The 20089-nt window shown below is 38.9% G+C and overlaps 1 protein-coding gene across 1 annotated transcript in view; it reads right to left on the reverse strand.

Annotated features, from left to right (window-relative positions):
- The window catches only part of SLC44A1 (solute carrier family 44 (choline transporter), member 1), a 53641-nt gene extending 43912 nt beyond the window's left edge, over positions 1-9729 (reverse strand). The window contains exons 1-2 of the mRNA XM_009334319.1: positions 9676-9729; positions 2146-2235 (exon numbers count right to left, since the gene is read on the reverse strand). Coding sequence (XP_009332594.1) covers positions 2146-2235; positions 9676-9729 — 144 coding nt within the window. The remainder of the gene's footprint in view (positions 1-2145; positions 2236-9675) is intronic.
- Between the last annotated feature and the right edge of the window lie 10360 nt (positions 9730-20089).

The following is a 20089-nucleotide window of genomic DNA, read 5'->3' on the forward strand; positions in this document are numbered from 1 at the left end:
GGTTACTATGCATCTTAGAGGATTCCAGACAGTCCAGATTTTATTGCTTTAAGTTTTTTTTTTTCCCTTCAAATTATGTGCTTTCAAAGATGAGCTAGAATGAAGAAGCCCATCTGACATAAGTTCCTTTTAAAGAAATCCTCTAAAACAAGTGACCAGGTCAAGGCCACTATGGTTCCAGATGCTGCGTTCAAATGCAGGAAAGCAACAGACACAGAGCAAGCAAACGCAAAATGGCTCAGACAGAATAATGTGGAAAATACCCGATGTCGGGCAGGTCATGCTGTGAATTTTCAGGAGATATTTCACTAGCAAAACCAAGATCAAGGCGGTGATTATGCGAACAGAAGACTGGCCCAAAAGAATCGTTAGCTCTCTAGCAACACCACTGACAAGGAGAAATGAACCATCAGCTCGCTCCACTACCATCAATGAACTGTTTTTACAGATGAGGCAAGTTAAGATTTGAGAAGGGGAAGCAGAGTAAGCACCTGAGACAAATGCGTGCAGCAACAGATGGCAGTGACAGGATCAGATGAGATGATAACAACAGGTAATGAAGTCAGCATGGAACAGTTAAAATGTGGGTGGTTTTAAAAGTCTGAAGATACAGGAGAGTGACCTTCTCTGACAGCTATCACTATAGAGAAATTCCAGACAGCAAGCTGGTCATTATCTTTGTCTTGCCAATGCACTAATGCACTTACAGACTTAATACTCAAAGTGAAAACAAGGGCAAAGTGAGCAAAAGGCTATCACAAGTAATAATTAAAGCTGATTTCCAGCACTCACTTTCAATTTCTCAGATCCCTTACTATTCTGTAAAGGACCTACTAGCATGCATTTTACATACAGTAGTACTCAGGTTCTTGGCTGGTTCAAGAATTTTCTCCCTACACACAGGGTAAGGGAAACCATGCAATTCCTCTCCCATCTAAGCTAATTTATAACAATGTGGGATGCCCTCCTGACCCATCATGTTATCTGACCCTTCACGTGAAGTCCCCTAGAACAGAAACTAACAGGGTATTTGACCCAATGGGATAATTGCTCTGTGTATCATATTGCTTAGACAGGAAAATCTGGGACACTCAGCCACAGCAGACTAATTTATAACTGGGGGAACAGGTAGGTGTAGACTGAGTAGCCAGGGAACATCAACAAAGGCAGGGAAAAAAACAACCACAAAGAGAGCTGCTGTTTTAGGAAGTACTGTGCTTGTTACGATTTTAAGATATTCACATTACAGTGAGAATATGATTCATATGATTTAAACAAAACATTATTATCTTTGCATTTGAAGCACAGCCAGTGACAAACACTTCGGGGAAAGAAAAATTTTTCAATGGAATAATTCCAAAAACCAGAGACCACCAGACAGTGGAAAAGAAAGCCGACAGCATAGAAGCCTCAAAGTCCTAAGGGCTACTGCTTGCAACACAGCAGTACAAGACAGCAAGACAGTGACAGATATTCTCTGTTTAGGAAGAACAGCATACGTAGGTTCATGAAACAAAATAAGATTAAAAGACATGTATTTCTAGTTTTCACTACTCTGCAGCTCTTGGACGTTTGGTTTTTTAATATAAAGTGCACAGTGTTGTGAGGCTGCCTTGGGAAAGGTGATGGTTTCATCATACACGACAAAGCTGGGATAACTTGGAAAGAAAGATCTTACCATTAGTAATATGATTGTTAATAGTAGGTGCTTCTACTAAGCATCCAACAAAAAAAACAGTCAACTGTGTGATATTCAGAATCATTGTTTCTCAGCAAAAAGTTTACTGTGATTCACAGAACCATTTACCAGACTCAAAGCTATCATTTCTGGGACATCCACAGTCACATAAAGAACATGAGTCAAGTGATACCTCACCATGCTGAAAATCACTTACAAATGAAACTGGAGTTTCAGGGGAAGAGGAGCTGGAGCAAGAACTGGCACAAACAATAAATTATGGATCCCTACCAAAGGTCTTTGATAGTACATACTACCCATTTCTGTTCTACAGCTGATGGCTCCCATGCCAGTATACCCTGACCTTACCCAGTGACTAAGTTACTGAAGGGTTTTAAAACTTCTTTCTAATGAATGCAAACTCTTCAGCTATGTAACATTCACAGAATCCTTTGAGTTTTACTCACCATTCCTATGCAGAAGAGGATGAATAAGAGCAGCCATGGTACATCTGTGCAGCTGTGGTCCTCCAGAGGCTTCCACTCTCGCTTGGAGCTCTTGCGTGAGAAGAGAGAGATGAGGTTAACAACACTTTTTTAATTGTCTTCTGCTCCTAACAGAAAAAGGCAGAAAACGGTTCTCCATGGCACTAACGTACAGCAGGTGTTATCTCTGAAGTCCAATATAGCTGAAGCACCTTGGTCAAAAAACTTAAAGAGTGAGACTCATGAAAGACACTTCAAAAGAAGTACCTCCACTGGAAGCTAGATCGACAAAGAATTATTTATCCAGAAAACAGGTAATTTACCCAGGAATTTACAGGTATTTATCCACAAAACAGGTTATTTTCACTTATTTTTTATTAACAGAAAAGAGAACCTAATGGCATGGAATCAACAATATCTGCAATTGCAGTTTTCCACAGCTAACTTCCAGTAATCTGCTTTCCAAGAAGGATAAAAGGTTAAACTTTTCAAAAGCTCTTAAGTTTTAAAACACTATTGACAGGTTTAACAAGTACAGTGCACGTAGAAAGGAGGTAATAAATTGCTGTTAAAGGAACAGTTATCTACCTGCTAAGAGGCAGCTGAGCTTAACATTTCAGCAAAGAAATCCCTAGTCAGTATTGCCCAGGTGCCAGAAAGGAAAGTCGTGTACTTAAAGGTTGAAATACTCAATGATGGAGGCTCTATTGCAAGGTGTTAAGAGGCAGTTGTAAGCAATTCAAATAGTTTCCTGCTCGTGAGGTAAAATTTCTCAAGTGTGTATACACTGCTAAGATAATTAAAGTCTGTTAAAAACAGTCATTTTGCCATCTAGGAAAAATGTTTTTAAGAAAAGAATGATTTTAACAAAAGAATGAGCATTGGCTGTAGCACAAAACTAACCACCGTATCAGAACTTATTTTAACAAAAATATTGATTATAGCTACTTTAAAAACACACAGTTACACAGACAAGCTTTTTCAATTAGTTCCCAAGCACTATTCATGTATGTCTACTAAGACCCAAAAAACGCACATGTTGTTTTCATACTTGAGGAAGAAAAGGAGATTGATATAGGGAGAATACAGAACAGCTCTCTTCAGAGACAGAGCAAAAGGGGTAACCTGTTCAAATTTTGAATTCCTTTCTCCTCTCAGGACTCTGAAGCACCTTCAAGACTGTTGACAAGGTAGCAAACGTCAGTACTGAATTAAAACAGAATGGTTGGACGAAATGTCAACAGCTTTATCTCCAGTTGTATTTTTGCAGATTTTTATCAAAAAAGCTATAGCATGTAACTCATATGATATTAGCAAGGTGTTTTTTTGGTATTCATGACTTTGTTTTTTGCTAATCCACAAGCACAAAGCAACCTTTTAAAATAGTACCATTAGAAAACTACAAACTGGCTACAATATAAACGAAATCCTGCATGCACCATGCTTCAAAAAGCACCATTTTCTAAGTAGTCTGGCTTTGCATTAGGGAACTCCACGCTACTTTTGCAATCTTGTATTAGGGAAGTTCCACTTGCAGATGTTACACTTATATTTTCAATTTAAACTGTGCAAATCCACTCTGAGTTCTGAACAGTCAAACCTCTTTTTATTTTACTCAATAATCAGTAGTGAGAGGTGCTAAAAGGTCACATTATGCACTCTACTACACTCATTCAACAAAACCGTCTTCTGGTCCTGGCAGTTCACACTTAAAACTAACACACTATTCAAACGTAACATTTACAACAAGATTGTGACATTTATATTGTTATAATTAGCATAATTAAATTGCATAAAATATGTAAAGCTTCATGCTTCCTATTCCTAAATCCACTCCAAGAACTCTGGATTCTTTAGAGATTTACTTTTATTTACAAACAGCAGAGATAAATTTCAGCTATAGCTGCTCCTTAAGAGTAAGCTGCCCTTGATAAGAGGGAGCAGTAAGATGCACCACGTAGTGTGGTTTGTTTGTTTTGTTGGATCTTTTTTATCCTCTCTGTACCATCTGCAAACAAAATCTTTTAATAGGATTTTTAAAAGCCATTGGACATCCTCTGGAATAGCTCTGGCAAAGATTTAGGTTGTCTGACCAGTCACAGTTACCATGAGTAATCCATTTTATTTACTAAGTGAACTGCAATTATATGTCAAAAAGAAACTTGAAATGCCACGGTGTAGCACCTAGTTAGAAGGTTACACAGAAGAATTCATGCTGTGTCCATAGCCTTTACTCTGCTCCAAAACATAATTAAAAAAAAAAAAAAGAGGAAGGTATTTTAAATAAAAAGTACCCTTGGAGGCAACTCAGAAGGCACTAGATACCTACCAACCTTCAATTTAACCACCTAGCACACTAACATGGTATGAAATTATACATCTTTAGAACAACGCCCTTCTCCAGTAGCCTGTCCAATCTTTCTTCTCTCCAGACCTTGCTACAACCCAGGCTAGCTGCCATTATCTATCTGCTGTTTTCTTCTCAGTTGCTTGCTGGTATTCTGGATTCCCGCTGAATCTTTGTCCATACCTTCAGAGCCCTTCATCCTCATCTTTGATGTTGGTGTCTATGTCTCTCTAGTGACTGCTCCCTGTCCACTCTACACCCTTAGACGTTTACTCAGACCATGATATCGATGCTTGGGCAACACAAATTGCTAATGTATGGTCAACAGAAGGTCTAACAAATGTTGTTTGTTCTGCAGTCTGGAAACTATACTTTGTCTCCATTATAACTGAAATACCATAAAATTTTAGCAGACATGCTTTGCCTGCAATCCTAAATCAGCACTTCTACTGATTTCAGCCTTTCCTCCAGACAGATTAAGGGCCTTCAGTATTTGCTGATGCAAGAAAGCTAGATAACCTAAAGGAGAAAGAAAATTTTTTGAAGTGATTTGATTCATTTTAAGTTTTCTCTTAAAACAGAGCTTTCATAATTTATGCTATGTTCTCTACGGATATTCTTGCCATGTACATTGCATGAGACATTTTGTGTTTAAAAAGAATTCTCTGTTAACTCCTTGCATCTGTAGTCTCCTGCTGACATGCTGTATTTTTACACTTTTTTGTGCTCTTATGTGTGTGTTGCACTCTGGTTGGGGCAGGTGAGTGCTTGTATGGTAGCATCCAGTACAGCTATTACAGTTAACAGTGAAAGTGGTAACCATTGGTTTTGTGCTATGCTGATACCTGTAAAGAAGTATGTTACAGTATGTAGAAGAGAAATCCTGTGCGCTGTTATATTTGCACAAAGAATGGTACATACTACCAGTCAAGAGTGGAAAGCAGGCAAGAGTGTGTCTCTCCAAGACAAACTTGCAGGTTGGGCATAACAACTCTTCCGTGCTGATTTTAAGAGTTATTTACTCAAGAACCCAAATGAGTGTGTTCAGAAGTTTATGTCTGTCCATTTTACAGAAGACTTAGCAAACTCAACGCTTCTCAAAAACAAATCAGAACTGTTGGGTGCAGCACAATTTTACAATTACGTCTTAATTCCACACCTAGAAAGCTGGATAAAAAGGGGCTGTTTTCTTTGTATTCATTGTATCCAATCACTTCAAAACAAACATAGAACCCCCCCTCCAGATTTCTTTCTCCCTGCCACTTCCAAAATGTACCTTTGCAGCACCAAATAGCAGGTCTGAATTTATGTCTCTTCTACATACTGTAACATACTTCTTTACAGGTATCAGCATAGCACAAAACCAATGGTTACCACTTTCACTGTTAACTGTAATAGCTGTACTGGATGCTACCATACAAGCACTCACCTGCCCCAACCAGAGTGCAACACACACATAAGAGCACAAAAAAGTGTAAAAATACAGCATGTCAGCAGGAGACTACAGATGCAAGGAGTTAACAGAGAATTCTTTTTAAACACAAAATGTCTCATGCAATGTACAATTTGGGAGTGATGTGACTGAAGCGAGAAGCCAAGCAAAGAACATCTGCAGTATTATATATATGGATAATCAAGCTGTGGGTAAGTAGCAAAGATGTGAATAAGATCAGGATAAAGATGGAATTTGCCATCAACAGAAGATGTTGCAACACCATGAGAAGGGCAGCAGAAAGAAATCCTAAAATCTTGTTGTGATCAGATTGTATGTTTCAGGAAGAAGAAAAGGAAGATACTGCTGAGACAGATGGGCTGAATTAGGGACAACCCAGTGAACAACTGGCCTGAGTAACATCCACTGGATGAAAGGGAGACGCAGGGAGAGGTTAGACTGTAGGCTTTACTCTGGCTAGTGAGTTTAAGCCAGTAACTGGAGTATAGGACTACTCTGATTTGCATATGAACACACAGGTTGTAGGAATACAGCCATAGCTTCATTCAGGTAGTTAAGGACAAAATATAAAACCAAACCAGAAAATACAACCCTCACATTTTTCAGCCCAAAACAAATCTCAAAAGAGACCCAGGATGAAGGAAGCCCCATCAAAATCCTACAGGAAGATCCCCTAGTCATGAGGAAGTCTTCCAAACTGCTAATCTAACTCCAGGACTACCATACACAGTGTTAAGAAAGCCAACAGAAGACAAAACTTTTAAGCAATGTCCACAGCCAGCAAAGCCAAACCGAGTTAAACTTCATGAGACACCAGTTACATGAGCTATACCGTTCTGGCTCAAGAGAAGGCTTCCAAGTGCAGGTGCTCCGAACTCCTGGAAGGTCCACATCCATGACAAATTGTTCATTATCCCTACTTGTAAGTAATGCTAGATAAAACCCTACATGCAGATAAAACAGTCATCCAATATTATTCTACTTCAGCATTTGGTTTAAATCAGTTCCATTTCAAGTAAAAAACAACAGAAAATGAGATAGAAAAGTTGAAATAGTTCTTAAATGAGATGCACACAAATGATTTTGACATTCCCTCTTAAAAAGCAGCAAGTTCTTTTGTTTTAGTTTCCTTTTTTCTTTCAACTTGATTCTAACACAAGACGGAGATGCTGCAAAACATCCAGTTTTCCATTTGCAAACATTGAGAAAAGGCTTCCATATTTTCTACGCTTAGGAATGGCCACTTTTTTTCTGTTGAATACTGAATACAAGACATGGCATTTTGATTCATCCATCTAAACAATCAGGCCTAGAATTACGAAGTTTTTTCACATCCTAGCATACTCAGGCACTTCAGCATTTGGCCCATTCCCCCCTTAGCAGTTCATACCATGCCTTAAGGATGTGACTTTTCAGACCTCTTAATGATTTCTGAAACTTCTGTTGGTTCAGCTGGTGGGTTACAGTACTGCCAGACACAGACCTAGTGTATGGAAACTTCACCGCTGCTTTCACCATTTACATTCATTCATTATTTGACCTTTCCTTAAAGACTGGATAAATTCACAAAATAAATCCATCCACTACTCTTCTCTCACCACTGCACACTGAATTTTTAACCTCTTCTGGCCCTTAGTCTCCCTTCTATATTACATCCACCTTCCAAGTTTTTAATATCTCAATCATGCCAGCAACTGCATGCCCTTTAAAAATATTTTCTCCCTAAGATCATTTACAAAATTTAAGAAAATTTAAGACGCATCTTCCTTTCACAGAACTGTTGTGTTAGGCTGTCAGTTACAAACAATGGTATGCATGAATATCTGAGCTCCTGTTTGTTCCTCAAAATGGTGTCTGTGACTATTCTTTTCAGTGGGACATAGGTTTGTTTTTTAAGCACAAAACCCAGGCAAAAAACAAAGTGATAGTTCTAGAAGCCATGGAACTAGTTAAGATTTATTTCCTCTGGTCTTTCTGCACAGTACAATCAGATCCTCTGATATCTAACAAAGGAAAAGTTCTGATTATAGTTCATGCAGTGGAAACAATTCCTGATCCTCTTTTTTTCCTTCTCATTTAGGTTTTCTGATATTTAAAATAACTCAGCTTTTGTTACAGCCCCTTTCTCTGCAGCAACAGTTTGACCTCAATCTTTCATTAGGCTCACAGGAATGCAATTGAATCTTTGAATCAACTATCACTGCTGAATTAGCTATCACTGCCAAGTTTGCAAAGTTAGCTAAGTTGGATCAACGATTTTTAAGAATTATTTGGGGGGAACAAGTGGTTTCTTGAAGGAATGAAATGTGTGTAATCTGTGCCAAAGATTTTTATTTTTTCTAAACGTAAGTTGCCAGCAGTTTAAATTACTACAGAAGGATTACATAAGTTAACTTTTCAAATAGCTTTAATTTAGGTTTGTTTGCTCTGCAGAGTGTCACTGTAGAAAAACTTGGAATATTCATTGTTGTAATTTCTAACCAGTTTCAATAACGATAAGAAGATACTGAAAATTTTGGGTTGCAAATATTTCAGGTTTCTTTCTTTTTAAATGAAAGGATAGTTTTTATTGTACTTTTAAAAATCCTCAGGGATATTATTACTGATGTGGCAGTTTAAGATAATTTGTTATAAACCCCCATCCTAAGAACCACATTCATCTAACTACATCCCCTTTCAATTCTCTGTTGTTTTATCACCTTGATGTAACATCTGGATTCAGGGTATATGCGACTGTAGCTCAATACAGGAGAGTAAATAGAAATGACTGCTGTTTGTATATGTAAATCAAGGAATTCAGAAATGGCTGTGTAGCTATCCATCTACATAGGAGACAAACAGCCACAGTGTGCACACAGCATTAATAAACAGTGCTTAGAGGCAAAAAAAGATACTCGTCCTGACTGGGATCTTTTGTGGGAAACTGCCACTGAGTCCTGCAGAACCTGCCTTTCCTAGAAGGACGGCTGGTTTTGATGAAGTGCCAGAGATTCAACTGATTGTATGAATAGCATTAAGTTTACTCCAATAGCACAGTGAGTACGTTAGACACCCATCTTACACCTACAATGCAAGTTCAATGCTTCAGAATTGCTGGGTCCCTTTGCAGTACTGTGCACACCACAAAATTACATGTAAGGCATGGTCCACTCTTGAGTTCTCCTTGGGAAACGGGCAAGCCAGGTTAAAGAGGTTGCTACCAAGAAGTCATCCAGTCCAGAAGTTGTCCTGCAAGCTAAGTTTAAAACTACAATTTCACATGCTATTGAAACATCCCCACCCTGCCAAAAAAAAAAGGCAGTTCTTGAAACATTTGTCAGCGTTTCCTAATAACCATTTAAGGAGCTGATTCTTTACTCATTTTACATATCTTTACAAGCTAAAGAACAGTCCCAATCACATGCTGGCCTTTACCATGAAGCATACGTCATATGAAAAAGAGGAACCATAATTTACTAGTTTACCAAAATGTTTCTAATGCAAGAATGTAATTCTCCAGTTTATCAGAGAGCATGGCATTTTTCTGTCCAGACATGGCACACCTTTCTACACTATTCAGCTGTTTAAGAGAAGAACTAGCAGCGACTGTATATTTCCTAATGAAACTTCTTCCACCCCTGAACAGATCTTAATTCTAGAGCCTAAAGAGGAAGAGGAAACAAGTCCTGATCCCAAGCATTAACAGTTTAGGACATTTCTAGATCACTCTTACTTGAAGCCTAAAACCAAGACTTAAGTCCTCTATTCCATAAGCAGCTGCAGCCATTGTGACATCAAATGAAGTTACCAGCCATTCCTCTCCTTTAATTATGAATGTTAAATTGCAGTGAATAAGATGACCAGTATGCTGCATCTGAACTACATTTTGACCACAAAGTGGTTCAAATATACATGATACCAATTACAGCTGTAGACCAAGTGTGTCTCCCTATAAACATGAATCAGTAACTAGTTCATGAAAAACAGCATTTCTCTGCATACAAAGCCAACTTGGGAGATAATGACTGATCTGAACAAGTGTGTAAAACATCAGAATATAAAATTAAAATCTAGCAAGTTGTTTCACATTTTCAAACAAAAACATTTGGCAACTTTTAACCTGTCAAAGACACTGCACAAAGGAATACTGAGAGGGAGGGAAAAGACACAGACATTTTCTAACACCTTCACAAATAAACAGAGCCTAGAGTCCCTGACAATGCCAATATGAAGGTCTGTGATTGTTACCTCTAGGGAGAATGAAGTCTATAATTATTCTAGGATCTTCTATTACTCTGAAGATTGGATGACACTGTTCCTAAAAAAGTCCAAAAAACCTAAACCCCAAAAAAACCACACTCACTTCCCCACACAAGTACACTTCTGAGAACAAAAGTAGCAACCCAAGTAAACTAGCCCTCTATATAAAACCTTCATGTGGTGAATGCACTCTGTTTAACTGTCCAAAGCAAAGTCTCGTAGTGTTAAAACTATCTTTAGCTCATGACTTCATCAACTGTCTTACTTTTTTTTTTTTTTTTTAAACAGAAACCCCTTAGTCTACTGCACCATAAAGCCTAAGAACACTGCACAAAGTTGCCCTAGTTAAAATGCTCACCATTACCTACAGACTTCTGTGTATGACCTACAGGTGTTCAGATAAAGCACCAAGCAGTAGCTTACTGCATTTTATCAGAAATTCAGACGATTCTCTCAGGTTCACAATAAATTTGATTTATTATACAGCAAATCATTAGTGTGCCTCCATTACTAGAGGAGGAACACGCACCAGCAAACCCAGACTTTTACTCTACTAAACTATACCAGTTCCCTGGAAGAATGAACCATGCTGTATCAATAAAAATATGTCCATAAACACACACACACACAAATCTTAGTGTAGACTTGTCCTGGATCTACCTCTGGGGAAGAGCAGTATTGCTCCTACCCCAAAGAGCCTGCCGATAACAGCATTCTCCTGGCAGGTGGAGGCTTGAATTCCCCCAGACTTACAGAACTAAAGCTAGGTCTCCCACTTCTAGGGGCAAGTGAGCTTATCACTGTAATACTATCAGAGCTACAAGTGGCAGTCATTTTTAGAAAGAAAGGAAAACAACACAATGATTCCTGCAAGTGCCCTCCATGATGACACTGTCCTCTGGATAAGAAGCCCGAACACCTCTGGGCAATTCCCAAAGGGACTGCATTACAGAACACACAAATCGTGGTGTCTAACGCCCGTTTTTGTGGAATTTCTGCTTCAATCACATTCCAAAACGCTTTATTTTTCAATATACTGCAAAGCAGACGTTAGTCACGCTTTTGGATTTTACTGAGAGCCACATGCCAGTACTTCACATATAAGCACCCACGTCCTTATTTGCCTAATAACTCCACATCACCACTTGTTCTCCGATGCCTTATCCACTGAAAAGATGCATCTGGTCTTTAGAAGTACGAAACTCAGAGTTCCTGCTAGTTAAAGTTTTCTGATGGGGTAATACTACTTTAAAGTTATCCACCAAAGGGTAATGAATTTATACTTTGCTTCTCTTCAGAGACTAAGCATACCATCAATTCAATATGTCCACATGTGCTACTTCACTAATGTTCTCACACTCCACACACAGCATTTATGAGTTTTCAACATAATGTAAACAAAATTGAGAGCACATAAGACAGCACTGACAACATTATTGATGGTGTAATATAAAGATGTTTACCCTGAAAACTCATACGTGGAGACTTCACTCGTGAATCTGACATATGCTGTGTTGTATATCATCTTTTCAGTCAACTCATATTAAACATTGCTTCTAAAACTCCTTTATTACATGATTCGACCTCAGTCTACAACTTAAAATATTTATCTTGAAATATAACACAGCTGATTAAATAAAGGGCTGACATGATCAGCACACCTGCTGAGGTTTTGGAGTTTAGAAATAAGGCCATCTGCAGACAAAAGTCCAGTTTTTAACCCTCAAAGTATTTGGTCATTGTTTCTTTTCTTCATTACACATTGTTAAGTACTGATTTGAAAGCAGCAAGAAATAAGGATGCTTTACAAATATCCCATGTATATAATATTACAAATATCCCATGTATATAATATTACAAATAATATTTTTCAGGGGATTAAAATATCCATTTCAGTGCATGTTTGGTACTTCCACAGTTCTTAATCATTAATAAAAAGCAGTCATGAAAAAAACCAAAACAACAGTTCACTTTTGAAGATACTTTGCGCCTACCAAGTTACTTCATCACATTGCATTTTCTACTTGTACATCAACCTGTTTAACAGATCCTCAGATCTTATTCTTACTTCGAGACGGCAAGTCCCAAATTACAAAATATTTTCAAAGTTTGGACTAGTAAAACATTTTCCAACCACAATACATGACATTAGCAGAAGAAAAAAAAACCATAGCAGAACTCCCCAATTAGTGGTCTCCACAGAAGATGAAGGACATTCCATAGAAAACACTGCACCTGTTCTTTGCACCCTCTTCGTGTGTGATGAGTAATCTTCTCAAAAATAATTTTTTCACCCTTTTGAAGTGTCTAAAGCCGAATTCTAGACCAAAAACATCACAGGCCCTTAAGAGCTCGTGGCCTGCACAGTACTGCTGTGAAAAATAATGACATTGCCACTTACTAGAGACATCCATAGCAGTTCACTAAGTAATCTTTCAAAATGTGTCCTACATTCAAATGGGTTTGTCAATTGAAAATCATAAAATCCTGTAAAATTGTATTGCATTTACAATCCTTGCAGAAGAACTTCCTACCATTCAAAGGCAAAGGCCTACTTGGCAGAGGGTTCTGTGAGGTTAGAGGCTCGTATTTACTACGTGTCATCACAAACACGTGCCTTGGGACACTACACTGAACACTATGAACTAACTGCTGCATACATTGGCCACATGCGTTCTTCCGTATCACTGTGTACGAAAGCCAAAAGACAGAGCTATGTTGGAAATTGAGAAGCCAATAGCCATATCCAGTTACATTTAAAGGATGTCATCAGCACCATAAAAACTTGTCAGAACCTTTTTTCTCCGTTTCCTCTAACGAAGATCAGAAAAACTGTAAGCTTACATTGGGGGAGGGGGAGGGGAGGAGGAAACTTACTTAGCTTCTTAAATACAAAATCCTGACTTACAGGACCAAAATACTGGCATAACAAGAAGGAAAACCACTCAGGATTACAATAAGAGGGCAGTGCTGGAGGACATTGAAAGCGTATTAGATTAACAGGAACCAACGCTAAGAAGGCTCTATCTGATTTATGGAACAAAGGGTGGGAGGAGAATGTAAAGGGAAATAATGTGTCAAGCCGTTAGCATATTACATAAGCATACTTCCTTATAAGTAGGCAATTATTTTGCAGTTTTTCATAGCAAACTAGGGGGAGTCTGACAAAGCATTTCCAGGACATGGTTATCATGACCTTGAAAAAAAACACTTTAATGGGTTTCCTGTTTTGTTTCTATGGATCTCTATACGACATTCAGAGGTCTCTTCCTCAGTCAAATAACGAATCTGCAGAGCAGCAAGAGTGGTTGCAATTGAAAACAAAAACAAAACAGGCCAGAGTTCATTTCTGCTGCAAACAGCTGCTTAACTACATCACATTTATTAAGAGACGGTATCAGGCGCAAGACACCATGTTCTGCTCACCATGACGCTCCACTATATTCTAGCAATATTACTGGTTAAAATAGTGACAGCTAGAAACTAGCACTTCAAGATGCAGTATGGAATTTCAGCTTTCCTATATACTGCAATCATCTCCTATTCTTGAGTGCATTGCACACTGGGTGTTAAAATCATACTAAAGCAGAGAAAATTAATCTTAGGACTGCAAAGCTGAACTTCGAAATGAAGTTGACTCTTCACTCTTCTTAAATATGAATACATATGTTCTTGAGGCTGTTGTCATACAATTGTACACTTTTATTCCACATTGGAAATTTGCTTACCTAGAAGATTTTAAAAAAAAAAAAAAAAAAAAAAGAGGGCCTAGGGACAGGAGACCAAATGCAATGAAATTTATTTACTGCATAAATCAGTGAAACTTTAAAGTGGCTGGAAGACCTAAAGGAACCCTGTTATATATTCACCAACACAGACTTGTTCTCTAAAATTTATACACAAAAAAGGTCTCAGTATAGTTTCATCAAACAGAGGTAGAGACTAGCAATCAGTTTAGTCAGTGGGTAGAAGTCACCTGGCAACACTCTGCATAACCGTTTTTTAGAAGCAAAGCATAAGATATACACAATTTTCCAACAGCTCCTTCAAGTGAGAAAGATTCAAATACAAAATAACAAAGACAGTTTCTGTCAAGTTGGTTTGCAAGTTTTGATTTTCACACAAGAAACCACTGAGATAAGTTCAAAGGAACAAAAATTATAGTCAGCCCAAAGGAGAAAAAGGCATGCACAAGTAGTGCAAAGCTCACCTTTAGGGTAAACAGCATAAAGACAGCTGACAATTTCACTACATACATACATTGTCATTTCTTCATAATGAAAAATAAAAGCAGTCAGTTGGCTGATACTCAATATACCCTCACAATTACTAACCTAAAAGTCTGATGGCTGACAGCATTCCACATGCCAATTAGATTACAGTAACATAAGCTCTGGATTTGGCATTCAATATTAACAATGAAAGATAATCAATCTTTTCCAAACTGTTTTCACTTTACAAAAAAAAATGTCTTGTAAGGATACAATGTCCCATGCTTGTCCTTAATCCAAACTATCATTGCTTGAAGCACTTAAAAAAAAAAGTCAATCTTTGAGTTACCTGACAAAGTAAAGGAAATAAGATGCTATTTAAAACTTTTAAGATGTGATGCAACTGAAAGATAGTCTAAACTTCAGAAGGAGCTAATACTCAGGGGAAAAACTCAATAAATTTGAAAGAGTACTTACAAGTATCTATGTAGTTGAAATATTTCTTTCTACATTAAGATCAAAAGGAATTATTTGCACAGGTTGTGCAGTTGCTTGTGACGGCATTTGTAAAAGGACACCTGATGCTTCACAGGAAATGAACAGAGCTCACCGACCAGAAATACAGAAAAGTAGTCAACAACTTCATGAGATGGCTGACTCATGAGCACCGTTCTTGGATCCTGCTTGTACGCTTCATCCTTCATACTGTATCTGCTTGCCAGAGGCTAGAACAGAAGCTTCATCTACTGTCGATGTGCTGAAAGGGAAGTCAAGCTTCCTTGCTCCTGGAAGTAGAATTCACAACTCATTCTGTTTCTGCCCATCAACACGGTTATTCAGCTGGTTGTCTTCCATGATCGTACCCATGCCCACAATGAAACAGGCATGTTTTGATGCCCCCTATATTCAGACATTTGACTGCAAGAACCTCTGACAACTGAAGATATGACTGAAGTACAATTAATGATCTGTATTGTCCATAACAGCTCAGAAGAGACATTTCATCAGAACTACGAAATTTTTTTTAAAGTTAGGAACTCCAGATTTATTCTGTGTAGCTTTGACAGCAGATGCTTAAGGGAAAGTTAATGGATGATCTGTCTTCATCTCCTCTCATAATGGGAAGTACTTTTAGTCTTGTAAAAACCAAGGCCACCGCTAAAACCACCAAGAATAACATGTGCTTTGTTTGTCCCAGCCATGCCTCCAATTTCCAGCAAGATTTCAAGCTTCTCTCACACACATCTTAGATTAAGCCACTAACATACAAAGCTGTAAGGATAAAATAAGCGAACACACACAGTATTTCCCAGTCCCAACACAAACACTAAGACCCCAATAAGTTGTCCTGTTTCCTGTAACACCTTGCCAAAGCAAATGCCTTTTAACTACAATCACCCACTTCAATTCAGCTGCAGAAGAGCAGGAAGGGAGAATGGATTCTGTATCACACCTACTCCAAGAGAAAGCAGTTTAAGGTTCACTTCTCCCCACAGCTTGTTCCCTTTCATGAACTACAAATTTCTGTCCCCTCAGATATAACAATGCAAACTGTGGAGCTGTGCTATAAACCAGATCAGTGGAGCAATCTGAGTTACACTGTAAAGTAAGTTTGCTTGCTTAAAAAAAAAAAACCACATCAAAAAACCCCCAAAACCTGTACAGATTATTTCAATCAAACAGATTTACAGAACAACCTGACAGTTATGGTGAGACGGGAGCGATGAACTCCAGCAGTTATCTCCTGCAAATCCAGTTTTATAATGGACTAATGCTGTGAGATAGCAGAAAATACCACCGACGAAGGAGAAGAATGAAAAGGAAGGGAAGAGAGTATTGCCACTCGACTGCAGGTTCTTTTTTTTTTTAATGAAACTAAAGATTTGAAAGAAATTTGATTATTTTATCAACTCAGAGCTTCTGCACCATTCGCTCAAAAGATCCCAACGTTTAGGAAGAGAAGATCAATTCCAAAACAGCACAACAAAAAAACCACCTGTATCAAAAATTAGTAAAAACTTTTTAAGATTTGTTGCACAGCAGATCCATGCTGGAAGAGATGCACCTAGACAGAATCGCCCATCTGAGAAGCTCATGTTAAAGATATGGCAAAGGAGGATAGTGGCCTGAAACCACATGAAGGTATTGACAACCAAAAGCACTGCAAGACAGGAGATACACAGAGGTAGGGTTTTTTTCTCCTATCTTTTACAAGGTTTCCATCTCATATAGGTCAGCACACTTTGGCCAAATAACTACAGTTCGAAGAAGCGCTAGGAGGATCTGGTCATGATAATTAATGAAGAGTACATAGACTGCTCTAAGACAACAACTGTAAGGTGTAGCTGACATTGTACAAGGTTTTCCTGACGAGCTCAAGTTTGAAGATGGTGAGAGTCAAGAGACAGCAAGCACAAAAAAATACAGCTAAGTCCACCTAAATAAGTAGAGAATAGCATGAGCCACTAAAGAAACAAAGAGGACAACAGTTGTAATGCTGAAATGGAACAACAGATAAACAAGAACTCTGGTTGTGACGATAAGGAACAAGTGCAGATCACAGAAGGTACTACACCAGGGGAAGTGAAAGAACTTCGTGCAAGCACGGAGTAAGACCGAAATGGAAAAAAAAAATACACCGGAAAGAAGTATTCCAGATTGAAGCACCTCAACAGGTAAAACAGCAGTGGAATAACAGAAAAGAATGAGTACACCTGGAAGGAAGCCTGGTATGGTTGTGTTAAGTTTAAGTTAACATCACTCATAGCAGTTCAAGTTGAAAAATTTGGTAGAATAGGAGGTAAGTTAACGAAAGGGAGAAGAAAGACTGGAAGTACATGCACAGACAGCAGTAGAGGAGAAGAAATAATAATCAGAGAGTAGAAGGCAGTGAAGAATAACAAGAGGACAGTATTACAGAAGCCCAGGGAAAATAAGACATCAAGTGGTAAAGGATTACAGATAGTATCGAAAGCAGCAGAGATCAAGGAGGGGAAAACTTGCAACTTGGCCAGAAGGAGCCTGTGGAGATCTTAATGAAGGCAGTTTCAGCAGAGCACAGAACCTGGATTGGAATGAATTTAGTACAAAGAAAGAGGAGAAAATGTACGACAACAAACATAAATTTTTCTGTTCCAGGAGTCTGGAAAAAAGGGAAGAAGACTAGAGCTGACTGTCAGCTTTAAGGATGGAGGATAGTAACTCAGAATAAAATTAGGAAGGGAATAAGATGGTAGCAAGAGGTAAAAAGCAGAAATTTGGAATTAAAACAGAAAAACTGAATGAACGGGGCTTTGGGGTCAGGCTAAGCAGTTAAAGGCAGAAAAAGCAGAGAGCAAACACGAGAATCCATCACTGTAAGCAGCAGGCAAGAGCGCTGAGCAAAGGTAAACATGCCAATTCTAATCAGTTTTTCTCTGGAAACCTTTAGATTCTGCAGGGGAAGAGATACAGGGAAAAGCCTAAGGCAGAGCTCTAGACAGCCTGCAAAGCAAAGGAACTGGGAAATGCATTCAGGAAAAAAAAAGATAATTGAGTATGAAATAAGAGTTAGGAAGAAGACGTCAAAGAAATCTGCCTGGTTCAACAACCAGTCACAGGTAGGTGCATTATCATAAATGAGGTGAGGAGGTGGCAGTCATGAGAAAGGGACTTGGAGATGCAGTAATCAGATAAAATGGCTGGCAAAATCAAAATAGAAGTAATCACTTCTCTCAGAAACAGAAATGGGGATTAGCATATGAAGATCAAATAGGCTAGAGAGCTGAAAAATAAACTTAATGAGAAATCAACTTGAAAAACAAAGTCATAAGGAATGAGGGTGGGGAGTCCATGATAAGAGGAGAGACTGTATGTCATAGACTAAGATGAAGCTACACAGGGAGAAGCAAGAAGTGAGGCAACACGAAGGAACATCTGATGGACCCCTGCTCAAGGAAAGCTTAAGAGGAAATAACAGAGGGGGAAGTATAAAGACAGTGGTAGATGAGGAACGCAGCATTTATTGTTAATGATAAAAGGGAGGATAAGAGAGACATTAGGCTCTAATGTAATGCTGTATTTTTGGCAGCAAGGTTTCTGCAAACAATATACCAGACAAAACTGTTGCTGATAAAATATTCAGCAACTAGCCTTTGATTTAGATTTCCTGAGGAGACACACAATTGCTCATGGCTAAGGAATTAAACAAACAACCATTCTTTATACTTCAGTTACATATATGGGATACAAAGCTCAATTACTGTACCGTATCTTGCCACATGTAAGGAAAGCAAATGAAAGTGTACTATTAACATCATGCACCCTGACAGTGGAACACAAATATCACTGAAAAAGAAAATCAGTTAGTTGAAACCTATGAACAGGCCAGATATTTAAACCATCCGATCCTCTATTTCTCCTGCTTTTGGTCTAATGTTACCCACAAATAAGCCTGCACTTCCATTTAAGAAAATAACAGCAAACAGCAATTCAAATTCATAAAGAAGAAGGGCCTATTCATAAGAAAGGGCCTATTAAACACCTAAGAAAAGCAATTTCAGTAGGAATAACAGAAAATAAGGTTGGAAAAGACTTCAAAACATTACTTCAAAACATCAACTTCACTCTCAGTGCTCCAAGTCTGTATCAGCTTTCCTTAAGCCACTCCTGACAGATGTTTATCTAACATGTTTTTCAGCAAACCTCAAACAATACAGACTCCACAATCTCCTCTGGCAGTCTACTGCAGAGACCGAACAATTTTAAAATCTTCCCCTAACATTTGGCATATATCTCCCTCTCTGAAATTCAAAACCATTTCTTCATGCACCATAAAGCTGATTGCCTTCCTCTTTGCAGCAAAATCTGCTGTACGGAAAGGATGTCCCCTATTGCAACTGGACAGCTCTCTGCAGTGTTTTGCATTGGAAGGACAGAGCCTTATTAAAAAAAAAAAAAAAAAAGTCTGCCTGAACGGATGAGCTACAAAAACTCATCTCTGTGATGAGTCATCTGGGACAGCAGAGATGGACTTTTCCCACATAAGCAGTCTGCTGGAAGCTGGATTCAGCCACCGCAAGTGACACAGCCAAAGGAAACGAACATTTACAGGCAAGCAAAGCACAGCCATAGCGTTAGTCATGATCGCTCGTCCTACAGCCTTCAGAAAGGAGCCAAGCGAAAAACAGTACAGCCCTGGTTGTGTTGTTCAAAGGGAAAGTTAAAATGGGAAGCACAGCCGCAAACTGGAGCGCTTGGGTGGAGCTCCCGATTGTGCCTTGCTTGGCAGCACCACTCTGGAGGAAAAAAAAGGAGTCAGTAAGGGCAAAGCAGAGCAAGGGGGGAGGGGGAAGAAAGAAAAACCGAGCTCAGAAATAAGAGATGTGCATGGGGCCAGTCACACACAGGGAAAAGGATGCAGGGAGGCACCTGAACCCTTGGTCACGGAGTGGGGAAGAGGGCTGGGATTAGGACCGTCTCCCTTTCCAGAGGCAGTGGACCTGGGGGAGGCCCCAGACATGGAAAGTTTCCTCCCATGAGATGGCTCCTCTCTCTGGGGTGGGGCAGTAGGGACCCCAAAGAAAAAGATGCAGGGAAGAGGAGGAAGTGCAGAGCTATGTAGGGGGGTGCATCGAGGCATGGCAGAGGGGAGGAGGGAGTGCGGAGCCATAGGACAGGGGTGCAACGCAGTATGGG

Source organism: Pygoscelis adeliae, unplaced genomic scaffold (assembly GCF_000699105.1).
Source record: "Pygoscelis adeliae isolate BGI_AS28 unplaced genomic scaffold, ASM69910v1 Scaffold311, whole genome shotgun sequence".
NCBI classification, from domain to species: Eukaryota; Metazoa; Chordata; class Aves; order Sphenisciformes; family Spheniscidae; genus Pygoscelis; species Pygoscelis adeliae.